The sequence below is a fragment of the Globicephala melas genome, chromosome 7, assembly GCF_963455315.2.
Source record: "Globicephala melas chromosome 7, mGloMel1.2, whole genome shotgun sequence".
NCBI lineage: Eukaryota > Metazoa > Chordata > Mammalia > Artiodactyla > Delphinidae > Globicephala > Globicephala melas.
The window spans coordinates 21,315,931-21,329,566 of NC_083320.1; the positions used below are offsets into that span (position 1 = coordinate 21,315,931).

The 13,636-nt window shown below is 45.9% G+C and overlaps 1 protein-coding gene across 1 annotated transcript in view; it reads left to right on the forward strand.

The window, feature by feature from the left end:
* MREG (melanoregulin) overlaps window positions 1-13,636 on the forward strand; it is a 67,294-nt gene that overhangs the window by 16,954 nt on the left and 36,704 nt on the right. Inside the window, exon 2 of the mRNA XM_030852709.3 lies at window positions 7,057-7,213. Within this exon, the coding sequence (XP_030708569.1) occupies window positions 7,057-7,213 (157 nt within the window). The remainder of the gene's footprint in view (window positions 1-7,056; window positions 7,214-13,636) is intronic.

Consider the following 13,636-nt stretch of genomic DNA (forward strand, 5'->3'; position numbering starts at 1 on the left):
AAATCATGTTTCCCCTTCCTACTTCACAGACTTCTTGTCAGGACCATCTTCAAGGCTTTAAAGCACTTAAAGCAATGAATGAAAGGCGTGATCACACGGTGCTCTGTTTCAGCCTTGGGATGAGAAGGCATGAAGGGTGGGAACATGTCAGGGAGAGGGGCCAGAAAAGTACCCAGAGTTTTTCTTCCTGTACTTTGAGAAGGTTGATGCCCCTGGTGTTGAAGGAAGTCATGATGAGCCTTGGTAGTTAACAATGAGAAAAGCTCCGGAATCTATGGACCGATGTTTAGACTTGGGGTTAAATAATGTTTAGACATTGAATTAACTTGGTCAGAGTATCTGTCGTGGAAGCAGTGAAGGAAGGAAGGAAAGAACAAGGGAGGGAGGGAGGGAGGAAGGAAGGGAGGAGAAGAAGGAAGGGAGGAAAGGAGGGAGAGAGGAGGCAGAGAATAGAGGAGGGAGTAAAAGAAGGAGAGGCTAGGGCTTCCCTGGTGGCGCAGTGGTTGAGAGTCCGCCTGCTGATGCAGGGGACACGGGTTCGTGCCCCGGTCCAGGAAGATCCCACATGCTGCGGAGCGGCTGGGCCTGTGAGCCATGGCCCTGAGCCTGTGCATCTGGAGCCTGTGCTCCGCAGCGGGAGAGGCCACAGCAGTGAGAGGCCCGCGTACCGCAAAAAAAAAAAAAAAAAAAAGAAGAAGGAGAGGGTAAGGACCTTCGCTTCTCCTGCCCCTTCACCAGGAAGTCACCACAGAAGGAGGAGGGGAAAAGTCTGGAAGCCAGGGGCAAAGAGGCAGGCCAGTTCCTAGTAGGGAATCAGACAGGAGGCCTTAGGTAGTCAAGGGGGTCGCACTAAACAGCCTTTTGGGGTCTGTTTTTTGAGACCTTTGTTTGCTGTTTACTGGAGATGTTCTCTCTTCACTGTCAGAGCTTCAGTCTTGGACCAGTGAGGGCTGACGCCCAGCCTGTCTGTGGGGAGAGCAGTAAAGTCACTGGAACCACTGGCCTCAGCAGCCGGCCTGTGAGTGCGTGTTTTGTGGGGCTTTCCAGAAGCTTTCATACACGGGCCTTTGCTGGTAGTGAGGACTCCCGGGAAACCCTTGTGAGCAGCTGTAATGCTGAGTGGCACTTAGCATGCAGTCCCCGGGCATGGAGTCCAGTGTTTGTAAGCCTGGAGTCTCCTTTTAGCCCTAGATGGTATTGAAAGAAAAGATTCCCAAGTGATTTGGTCCAGCGCCCTAGGTGGGATTGGGGGTGGAACCTGAGACTTTGCTTATCCTACCTTTTGGGAGTCAAAGCAGCCTCTGCTTCGCTTGTGTGTAACTTCAGAGCCGCTTCTCAAATGCCCGAGGTTAATAAAATATTTATCATCAGCAGATGGTGGCCGGGGGCAAAACGGCCACTCTCACTTTCCTCAGAACCTTTTAGAGGTCATTATATGGGGGAGGGAGGGAAAGTGAAGCTCCGATTCAGTGCCCTCTTCCCCCTCCTCTGTCCTCCCGGGGCTTCGGGCTCAGACCCCAGGGCCTTTGCACGGAGCTTTCTTTACACAGGTCCCACAGTCCTTCACAGTTTCAGGAGCACAGAGGTTCCCAAGCTGCTTCTTTAGTTGTTTACTTTAGGCCTTTCTTTGCTCTGGTCTCTTCTTCATCCTAAAGTTTCAAAATAGAGACACACATGTAGAGAACAAACGTATGGACACCAAGGGGGGAAAGAGGGGTGGGGGGGGGCAGTGGTGGTAGTGGGATGAATTGGGAGATTGGGATTGACATATATACACCAATATGTATAAAATAGATAACTAGTAAAAACCTGCTGTATAAAAATAAATAAATAAAATTAAATTAAAAAAAAAAGAAAAAAACCCCAACAAAGTGGATGCTGCCTTGACTGGATGGTGGAGCAGGACGAAAGGAATGGGGACCAGGGATCCCAGGAGCCAGGCTGGTCTGACAGGTCCTTCCCTCATTCACTTTCACCTTGACTGGTGTTTTGGTGAAATTATTAATGATTTATTTAGCAGTGAACCCCACCATGTCTGTGCCCCCAAAGAACCCTGACTTGTAACTCTAACGGATGAGAAGAAGGTGGTGGGAGCGAGGTCCAGGTGAGGTAGGCAGCCAAGCGGAGTCGGGCTGCACTGCAGAGGACAGCAGCCTAGACCCCAAGCTTGAGAGCATCACCCTGGGGGAGAGTCATTGCTCACACTGCTTCAGGGGAGCACTGCCCCTAATGAGGGCGAGCTGGGGAGGCACTACCTGTCTGGAGACATCCACACAGGCCCGACACTGACCTGCCTACAGCAATTGTAAGTTAAGGATGAGAAGCTACTGTTTAACATTGGCTGGAGACACACGTGTATGGGGGTGGTGGGGGGAGTAGAGAGAAAAAGAGAAGACAGAGAGATTGATTGATTGATTGATTGATTGGTTGTGAGAGGGTAGGAGCAACTGACCAGGGAGGCGGCTGTCTTCTCAAAGCATGAAAAGAAACTGTGGGTTATCAAGTAGATAGGGACCAAGATAGCTTATTCTTGGTCAAATGTTGTCTATGCCTGATTATTCAGGTGGGTACCGGCCAACGTCTAAACCTCCTGGTCTACGGAAGCTTTACTGAGCTATGTCTGGGGTTTCCTTTAGCACGTCGGGATCACAGCTCAGTTTGTTGCATTTAAGTATTGGATACTTAATACTTTTAAAGCAGCTACTCTGTGCCCACTCCTGCCAGGTGGTGTGGGATGTGAAAGCAATACTGGGTGCGATCCCTGCCCTAGAGGAACGCATCAACTTGATGAAGAGACAAGACTCATACAGATGAAACAAACTCAGGGAAAAATAAAATACCGGTTTTGGAACGCACTCGAGGTTTAGGACCCAGGAGGGATGTGTGCTGTGGTGTCAGCAGCCAGTGGCTGCAGCTCCTGGTGAGAGCTGTGTCCCCGGGGTCTGGATGCCTTGAGGAGAAGCCCCAGGGGAATTTGCCGAGCCCATGCGTTTGTGGGTGTATCTCCGTCACAGCACTTGGATTCAGTCTCATGACCGTGGCTGCTTGGAGACGCCCCGTCGAGGACCTCGTGCTGTGGGGGACTGTCCTCTGGCTGCCTGTCTCGGGAGAAGTGAAACAACTTGTTAGGCTTGTTCCTGCCTGCAAAGGGCGGTAGCGTCATCCATCCTTCTGACCTCAGATGGTTGTATGACAGGAGGGATGGAGCGTGGAGGCCCTTGGGTAGAGCACCGTGTGCTTTATCCCTGGCTGCAAAATCTATTTAGGCAAAAAGAAGTTGGAGTTAATACTCTTCACGCCCTGACACTGCAGTGCTGCCTGCTCTTGGGAACTCGTCTTTGTCCCAGTGTTCTCTCTCTCTCTGGGCTCCCCTGGTCTCTCCAGTCTGCTTTCCACCCCTGCTCCTTTCGTCACTCCCTGCTTGTTTCCAGACGCTTCCTCTGATCCCCTGGCTTCTGCAGTGATGGAGATGCACGAGCATTTCTCCCAAGTCTCGATCTCCCGCCCTGTCCTCACTCCTAAGCCCAGATCCTGATTGCTGTCTGCACGTCCTGCAGGCCTGCAGGTCGGCCTTGGCTTCCTCCAAGCCGTCCCAGGGAAAGGCATCGCCCTCACACGGTCAGCACTGACTCCTCTCCTTCCACTTCTGTGCCACCCATCACCGTCACCAGGGCGGCCACGTCTGAGAGTCTGTGATGCTGCTGGAACCCATCCTCTCGCAGCTATTCCCCCCTCTTGTTCTCGAGCCCACACCCTCCTTCGCTCTCACCCCAACCAGTATTTTGAAACGTTTAGAATTAAACCTGTACTTATTTATCAATAGAACTCCACCTTTCCTATGCCCCAAAGAAGTCTTCCTTGTAACTCTAACAAATGAGGTTTAAACAGAGCGGCTTCCTTCTCTCTCTGCCCGGGCAGCCCTGCCCATCTCCTGCCCCACTCCTCCCCAACAGTGGTCCTGAAGCCCCCTGACACTAGGAACTCAAAGAACATGGCAGGAAAGCCACACCTACCCTCTTGTGACAGTTGATTGTGACAGCCTCCTGAGCTCTCTCTCTGTTCCTTCTCTGTCCAGGGCTGTTTCTGTAAAACCCAGACCCGACAAGGCTCAAAACCACCTTGATAACTGGTCACCATTCACAGAACAAAGGCTGAACTGCAGCAGATCCTCAGTCTGACCCCAAATCACCTTTTCTTCCCTCCCTCTGGGCCTGTGTGGTGGGCCTGCGTGAACACTTGGAATTCCCCAGCCCTGCCGGCACCTTAAGCCTCCATACACTGCTGGTGGTGTTCCGTCTGCCAGGAACACCTTTCCCCATGCTTCTCTTCCTGAGGAAAGACTGTGTACTCCTTAGGTCTGGGTTAGATGTCGTCGCCTCCGCGAAACCTTTCTCGAACTTCCTTCTCATCAAACATAATGTGTCACTCCTTCCCTGTTCCTACAATTTCCTGTTTGCACTTAAGAAGGAAAAATACTTACCTCCTTCCATTATAGTCACACCAGCAGCAGGGACAATGTGCTCTTTATTTTCGAGTCTGCAGAGCACCCATCCCGGCACCAGTATACACTTGTTGAATAAACAAACAACTGAATGAATGAATGAATGAGTTTGACGTGCTCGTTAAAGCCCATGTGGGCACCAAGGCCTCATTCGCCTCCTCTTTCACTGGCTTATCATTCTTAAGAGGAGTGGGTCTCTCTGTACTTCAGCCTTTGCGGTGCCAGGTGGCTAAGGGAAAAGCCGGCAGGTCTGAGAACACGGTGGTCGAGCTGTGTCTGGTTCCCTGTAAGTCACTCTTTCTCCATAACTCCGATCACTGCCCAGTCTCAGACCCTCCACTTCTGAACCTCAGCTAGAGGGATTTAAAAAGCGCTTTCCAGCATCCATTTAGGTAGCTGGCCTCCTGCCGGCCTTGGTTCCAAGATCCCATCCCCTCTTTTCCCCAGTTTTCACAAGTGGGCCGTGGTTGGCTCTCTCAAGCCTGACCTGTACCCCATCACTCAAGCACTGGAGCCCTTCCCTTGATGGGAGGGTTCCTGTGCTGAGCCCCAATTTCGTGACCAGGACTTTGCTTTCAGTGGCAAGATCTCCTTAGTGCCAACTTCTGAGTATTTCATGTTTGTTTAAACCTTAACATTTACCTTCAGTCCAGCTGTCAGTTACTCTCATCCCTCCTTCCCAGGTGCTGTCTGCTTATCTGGTATCCACTGTCTGTCCTCATTTGCTCTTCACTCATGTCACACCTGCAGATGTGTTTGCCACCCCTTGGCTGTGGGGCATCCTAGCTCTGCCTCAGACAAGGGCATCACTCACCACACAGGTGAAAAGCCAGAGGGCTTCTACCCTCTCCTGCTCCCAGATAATGCACTTTTCTGCAGCTGCACGCTGTCATTCTGATCTTGATACCGATCCTGTCTCACCCGAGTTACCTCAGCTGCATCTTAATGAATCCCCCAAGTCCACTCTTCACCCCTCTGTAGCATTCTCCACACTTTAGCCAGAAAGATCTTTCAAGATGTAATACTGTTCATGTCACATCACAGTCCTGCTTAAAACCCTTCCTCATCTTACCTCATTCTTAGGAATAAAGACCACATTTCTGAAGAATGTTAGAAAACACGGCCTACAAAGCCAGGGCTATCTGGCCCCAACGGCCTCCTCAGCTTCTTTTTCACTCACTAGCCAACATCCCCCTTCTTCTCATGCATACATCCTGCTTCCTCCCACCCCAGGGCCTTTGAACATGCCATTTCCTTTGTTTGGAACTCTGTTCTTGTCTTTCAGCTTAGAGCTCAAGCACCCCTTTTCCACAATGCCCACCTGTTGCTACCCTCGCTAGCTCTCACAGCTCCCTGAACTCCTCCTTTATAGAACTTCTCACAGTTTTTAATTATATAGTCACGTGATCATTCATTACTGTGTTTCCCTCTAGTGAGGTCCAAGGATAGGGACCATGTCCGTGTTGCTCACAATTTTATTGAGCCCTGTAATTAACATGGGGTCAGTGCCTCACGCATATTATTAGATGATGGGGATAACACCTGCATGATCCTACCTGACCAGTCCCACGGAAGTTTACCAGGTCTGTGTATAAGCATGTCCTAGGGATGATGCTCTGCCACTCAGCTCCTCCTAAGCCCGAGCATGGATACTGCCTCGTAGAGGGTAAACCATGAGACAGATATACAACATGGGGCTCCTGAAATCCTTACGCAACATCCCATATTGTTTATTGAAAGTATTTGGATGTGCATGTTTATTACTTAGTTTTCTTGTTGTAGGGAATTTGACAGATACTCCATACCATTGCACTCTACATTAACTGCATTTCCTTGAATTCAGAGCCAGTAAAAAGTTCATCTCTTCATGTTAATTGTTTTCTTCTTTTAATCATGAGAATTCTATTCCCCATTGGATTTCTTTTTTTTTTCTTAGCTGCTGGGGTACTCTGTGCTAAATTTCACACTTAACATAGTAAAATTTCCTCTGCCCAGGTATCCTGTTGTATCTGTCCTCTGTTGTTTTTATTATTTATTTATTTGTTTTTGGCTGCTCTGGGTCTTCATTGCTGTGCGTGGGCTTTCTCTAGTTGCGGCGAGCGGGGGCTACTCTTCATTGCGGTACATGGGCTTCTCACTGCGGTGGCTTCTCTTGTTGCAGAGCATGAGCTCTAGGCGCGTAGGCTTCAGGAGTTGTGGCACGCAGGCTCTAGAGCGCAGGCTGAGTAGTTGTGGCGCACGGGCTTAGTTGCTCCACGGCATGTGGGATCTTCCTGGACCAGGGCTCGAACCTGTGTCCCCTGCATTGGCAGGCGGATTCTTAACCACTACGCCGCCAGGGAAATCCCGCTGTGGTTTTTAAAGTGGTTTCTTTGTTGTTCTATTGTGTTATACTTAATTATTAAAGACAATTCAGATTCTTTTGTTAGGAATATATATATTTATATGTTATATTATATACATTTTTATTTATATTATATATTAGCTACATATGATGTATATATCATATTTAATACATATTACAAAGCCCTTATACCCCCTCTTTTATCCCATAGCGATAATCCATATTCTTCCTTTGGAGCCACGCTGGCGAGGGATGATGAAAAGAATCTGTGGAGTGTGCCTCACGATGTGTCCCACACAGAGGCAGACGATGACAGGATCCTCTACAATTTGATCGTTGTTCGTAATCAACAGGCCAAAGATTCAGAGGTAAGCACCTTTTGAGATCTTGCTGTGCACAGGTGATAATGTCCAGTGAAAAACAGCAATAACGGAGAAGACCAGCTTAGAATAGAGGAAAGAATGAAGGATGAGATGTGTGAAAGGTAGGGCAGGTCTTTTAGCAGCATCTAGTTGCTAATTTTAGCTGGTCTTGGTACACCTGTTTAATACACAGATAAGACTGATTTCTAATTGTTACTTTAATGATACAAATTACAGCAGTAGGGAAACAGCAAGGCAGTGCTGTTCAGATCGTGAAAATACTTTATGGTCTTAAATGGCTTAACCAGTCCATCTCTAATCTTTCCAACTGTTTAGCAAGCCACCATTAAAGATTCAGACTGAAGGTTGAGAGGTACTTTGCATCATCACTACTTCTGAATTAATGGGGCCTGAATTGTTTTTTTTTTTCTCTGTTTGTATCTTCTTAAATTGTGCTTATGGATCAAACAGCGTATCTGCCATATTTGAGGTGATTTTTGTGATAAGCCTTGAAACCACTCTTTTACTCAAAGTCATTGATATGAGAACACCAGAATACTGAGGAGACAACTTCATAAATGAAGAGAAAACAGCAAAAGGGATGATATTTTATTTTCTCCTTTATTCCAAATGTAGTATTATAGTACTATCATAATACAATATAATATTATGTGTATCATTTTCCAAGTAATACAAGCTAAGTTTTCTAACTTCTGTGTTCATCTGTTAGTTCTGAGTAGATGCCTATATTAGATATCACTTTATGTTTTCCTTTGTATCGTATAGTCATTGAGAAGAACAGAGACATTTAAAATCTCAGGCTTAGGCTATGAAGAAAAGCACCAGAGTGTGTATGTATGGGAGCAGGTTTATTGCGGGGGAATTGTTAACTGTTTTTCCCCCGAAAACATGCGTTAGCAGGAGATGATAACTTTAGAAGAGTCATGTGTCCCGGTCCTTTTATTCTGGTGTGACTTGGGATGCCTTTGGGGGGTTGGAGGTGGGCTGAGAGGTGGGGAATGACAGTTGCCTCTGATTCTTGAGGCCTGGGGTTGAAGAGTAGGCTGGAGAGTCCCGCAGTGGCTTTGATGAGCATCCTTTCTTGGGTGTGGAGTGCTAGTAGGGACAACTCCTGCTAGATATCCATCACAGCGCTTAAGTCAGAGGCATAACATATTAGTGGCCATGCACTGCGCTACCCCTGGCTTCCCCCCTGCTATCCCCTCCTCCACTGGTAACATTTAAAGGACATGATAAAGGCTGCTCAGGCCAGGAATAGCCATCCTGGCTGCCCTTCCTGAGCATATGGACAGGAATTCTTGCATGACCTTGTTTTCCCTTTAATGGGAAGCGCTAATCCTTACCCTGCTGTATTGGGCTGACCAGTTAGGGTTTCTGCTGGTGAGAATGGAACTAGTTCTTCTCTTTTCTTCCTTTTCTTTCTCCACTCTGTGCAAAGCTGTGACAGCAATAGGGAAGTGATATACATATATATAGCACACGTTTCTCTGTCTCCGCAGGGCCTCAGGCCAGATGTGAAAGGGGCTTGAAGGGTGTTTGCCCTGAGCCTGGCAGCTGTCTCTGGAGGAGCTCCTGTCTCTCTGCCCTGTTTGTCTTTACTTTTGAAAAGGCAGTAGAGGAGGCAACGTGAGCTGCAAAGCGCTCTGAATAAGCATGGCTTCCAAAGCAGCCGCCGTGTCATTTCTGTGCTGCTCTTGGACCTGTGTGAAGGGCCTTCCAGAAGGCTTTTCCTTTTTCTTTTTCTTTTTTTTCTTATTAGCTGAAATTCAATCCTCTATTATTCTGGTACAGAAGAAATAAGTAAGCATAGAAGCAATGTCTTTTCTCCTATATTTTCCTCAATATGTTGGAAAAAACCTCTTCTTGATTTGAATACAAGTACACCACTACTTTGTCATCTAGGCCATTTAATGTTGTGTAACATGTATATATACAGCACCTCACATTCATATTTAATGGAGTAGTGTACAACGAGTGAGTTCCAGATGTAGAAATGTTCTGTACGTAGTTTGACTGGTAAACTTCTCAGCGGCACGGATCATGTCTCTGTCTTACACTTTACCTCTACTTTAAATGGCTACAGGTCCCATTTTTGGGAACTTTTTATAACAGTGATTCTCAAACTTGAGCGTATATAAGAATTACTTTGAAAATAAGTTTCCTGGACCCCATCCCCAGAGATTTTTTTTTGAATTTTATTTTATTTTTTTGTACAGCAGGTTCTTATTAGCTATCTATTTTATACATATTAGTGTATATATGTCAATCCCAGTCTCCCAATTCATCCCGCCCCGAAGGCTTTTTCTTCTCCTTGCCTAAGAAATGAAGTCAAGTTTAACTCTAGAGGAACTCTGCAACCAGGACAGGCCGTCAGGTCAACAACATGAAGATGTGATGATGATGATTTTACATGAAATGTTATGAAATGTCTCTGTTCATGGTGCTTCCTTTTTTTTAAGGTGTAAAAAAAAAAAACATATACATACACAAGGTATATATAAAATATATATTTTAAGGTATGTGTGTATACATACATACATAATATATATACATGGTTAAAAAATGTTTCATATATTTTCTTCCAAAAATTTGAAATGCATATAAAAGCATATATTAATATATTAATATATCTATTCATTTTCCCACAGATTGGATCATACATTACATATCATTCTGTACCCTGCTTTTTTTCCACTTAATAATATATTTTGGACATATTTTCACTTCAACATGTGTAGATTTACCTTAGTGGTTTTGGGGGCTCTCTTGTATTCTCTTGCATGAATTCACTATCATTTATTCAGCCAGTCCCTATTCATATTTAGGTTGATTCAGGTTTTTTGCTATTAGGAGCAGAAGCAATGCTACAGTGGGTATCCATATATACTTGTGTGCCCTGCCATTATTTTTTCAGGAGTAGAATTGCTGGATCAAAGAGTATGTGTGGGGCTTCCCTGGTGGCGCAGTGGTTGGGGGTCCTTCTGCCGATGCAGGGGATGCGGGTTCATGCCCCAGTCCGGGAGGATCCCACATGCCGCAGAGCGGCTGGGCCCGTGAGCCATGGCCGCTGAGCCTGCGCGTCCGGAGCCTGTGCTCCGCAACGGGAGAGGCCACAACAGTGAGAGGTCCGCGTACCGGAAAAAAAAAAAAAAAAAAAAAGAGTATGTGTGTATTTAAAATGTTGGAATTGTCACAGTGCTTCGTTCTTGGGGGAACCTAGGAAAAACACTTCAGGGTGCAAAACTCACTAGCATTGGGAGTTCATTCAGTGTTTAAGAGGAGCAGCTGCTAAGCTCCAGATAGCTGTTTGCCATGCTGAGGATGGAATTGCCAGAACTTTGGATTTTTAAGAGAAGCTAAAAATCCAAACTTACATATAAAATGTCCAGATTTTTAAATGATAGCTCACATTAAAAAAGTGTGTCAGCTAAACAAAATACGTTTATGGGCTACTGATATATAAGGAACATTTACAATAAGGACGACTACTACTTAATATTATTGTTATTTTGTTCAGTATGATTGAAAAATGAACTCACCATTGATTTAAAAGGTAGAAGGGGGAAGCTGGGGTTGTTTTAAGTTTGAACATTCATATTGCTTATTTTCCTTTTCATGCAGGGTAAAATTGGTACAAATTTTAATAAAACGGAGGATTTTAGTTTTGAGGGAAGAACAAATTCCACCTACTAAGGAACAAGAAACCCCAGATATTTTTGCATGATACAATTTAGAAGCTCAAGCAAGGCGTTAAGGAAAACTGAACATTATGTTTTTTCTTGAGTAGCAATAGCGTGAAAGACCCAGGAACGTCCATATTTGGAATTCTATGAAAAATGAAGAGTAATTTCAAAACAGTGTGTGCACCGCCTACATTCCCTTTCTGAATCTGGAGCTGGTGGAGGAAGGGCTGCAAATATAGTTAAAGCTACATTCGCTGTGTTGTCCCAAATTGGAAAAAAAATCAGAAAAGAAGACATATAGGAGAGCAAATAATGAAGCAAAGGCATGAACTTAAAATTACTTGCAGTGTCAGAAAATAAAACAATAACATTATTTAATTCTAATATAATCCACTTTTATTTACACAAGCCTTCAAAAGCTTGAAGACTGTCAGCAGAATAACTGATGCATTTACAGATCTCCAAGTAGTGAAAAAATTTTGCTCTCGTCTTTGACTTTGTAAAATACTTTATGTTTAAGAAATAGTAAACATTGGGCTTCCCTGGTGGCGCAGTGGTTGAGAGTCCACCTGCCGATGCAGGGGACGCGGGTTCGTGCCCCAGTCCGGGAAGATCCCACATGCCGCGGAGTGGCTGGGCCCGTGAGCCATGGCCGCTGAGCCTGCGCGTCTGGAGCCTGTGCTCCGCAACGGGAGAGGCCACAACAGTGAGAGGCCTGCGTACCGAAGAAATAGTAAACAACCTCAAAGTCATGTCACTACATCATTATCCTTATGTTCATTTTCATCAACGTAGTTGTACTTCACATAACACTCTGTTCTAGGGAGCTTAGTAATGGTTAATGAAATATCACTGTACCTTATTTACTTATTTTGTATAAATAATTCTAATCACACTGAACGATCTTGTCCTCCAAGATAATAGTGAAAACAGTGACAAGCACTGTTCAACCACTTGACATAGATTAATTAAGTCCTCTACACGACAACTGTGAGGTGGGTGCCGTTATTATTTCTATTTGAAGCAACTTGTCCAAGGCCACACAGTTGAAGGTATGGAGTCAGGATTTGAATCTGGGCTTTATGAATCCAGAGACAAAATATATAATGAGCACCACGATTGAAATTGTTAGAGGGGACTAGATATTGTCTGTGATCCCATGTAGCTTTCAAAATGCATGAACAGAATCTGTCCAAAGCCTATTTCTGTGACTTTTTGAAACCAATGATATGAAAGGGACTCTCACATCGGTGGAATAAGAACTATGTTTGGTTTGGGGATCGTGATTGCAGTTCAGGAAGTGGTCCCAGTCATAATACACTTTTCCCAAATTATGCATTTACACAGTGAGTACAGCTGGTTAAGACTGCAACCCAGGGTTTCAGTTTTGTTTTTTTTTTTAGCTGTACGTGGGCCTCTCACTGTTGTGGCCTCTCCCGTTGTGGAGCACAGGCTCTGGACGCGCAGGCTCAGCGGCCGTGGCTCAGGGGCCCAGCCGCTCCGCGGCATGTGGGATCTTCCCGGACCGGGGCACGAACCCGCGTCCCCTGCATCAGCAGGCGGACTCCCAACCACTGCGCCACCAGGGAAGCCCCATCCCTTCGTCTCTTTGTTCAGTGTTCTCTGATGTGTTATTTGGTGCCCCTTCTGAAGGTTCGGTAATAGTTCTTTTAGGAGTTCGTGCATGGCTTCAAGATTTTTACTCTGTTAAAGAAGGCTTTTACATTTTTGATTAAGAATGTAAGTACTGGGCTTCCCTGGTGGCACAGTGGTTAAGAATCCACCTGCCAGTGCAGGGGACACGGATTCAAGCCCTGGTCCAGGGAGATCCCACTTGCCGCGGAGCAACTAAGCCCGTGAGCCACAACTACTGAGCCAGTGCTCTAGAGCCCACGAGCCACAACTACTGAAGCCCGCGTGCCTAGAGCCCGTGCTCTGCAACAAGAGAGGCCACAGCGATGAGAAGCCTGCGCACCGCAGCAAAGAGTAGCCCCCCGCTGGCTGCAACTAGAGAAAGTCCGCCCGCAGAAATGAAGACCCAATGCAGCCAAAAATAAAAAGTAAATAAAATTAAGAATGTAAGTGCTGAAAATCAAATCGTTTTCATAAACACTTTTAAGGACTATGCTGGTTCAAAATAGGAGATGTTTGTTTGACATAATCGGTGATAGAAATTCTAGGCTTATTTTTAAAGCTATTAAGTAATTGCATGCTCGGAAATGTTTGTCATTCTGATTATGAGCGCCTGTCACTGAGCAAAGCAGTATTTATACACTGGCAGGAACCATGTGAACACCAGATGCTTGTGTGGCTCAAGCCATCCTGTGAAAACCTGAAAACCTCCCTCTGCTGAACCCCTGGGAACAGCTACATGATATTATTTTTTAAAACTGTAGAGGCAAAAACATAAAATGTCCCTGGTTTACAATTTGTTTGCTCTTCCTGTGTGTCAGGACTCCCTGCTGGCGTAGTGTTGCCAGGCATTGTAAACAGTTCCTATGCAATGTTTAAGATAGCAGCAGAAGTTCCCAGGGGTTTGTTTGCAATGTCTGGATTATAGGCTTAGCCTGTCATATCCCTGGTACTAAAAGAAAGGGTAAAACAGAGTTAACTGGAATGTTTGGTTGGAGGATGTGAGGTGGTGGGAGAGAGGGCGGGTACCAGCCACATCGCTCTGCAGCGCTTGGAGGTGGGATGTTCCGGTTGGACTCTGCACGGCTCCGTC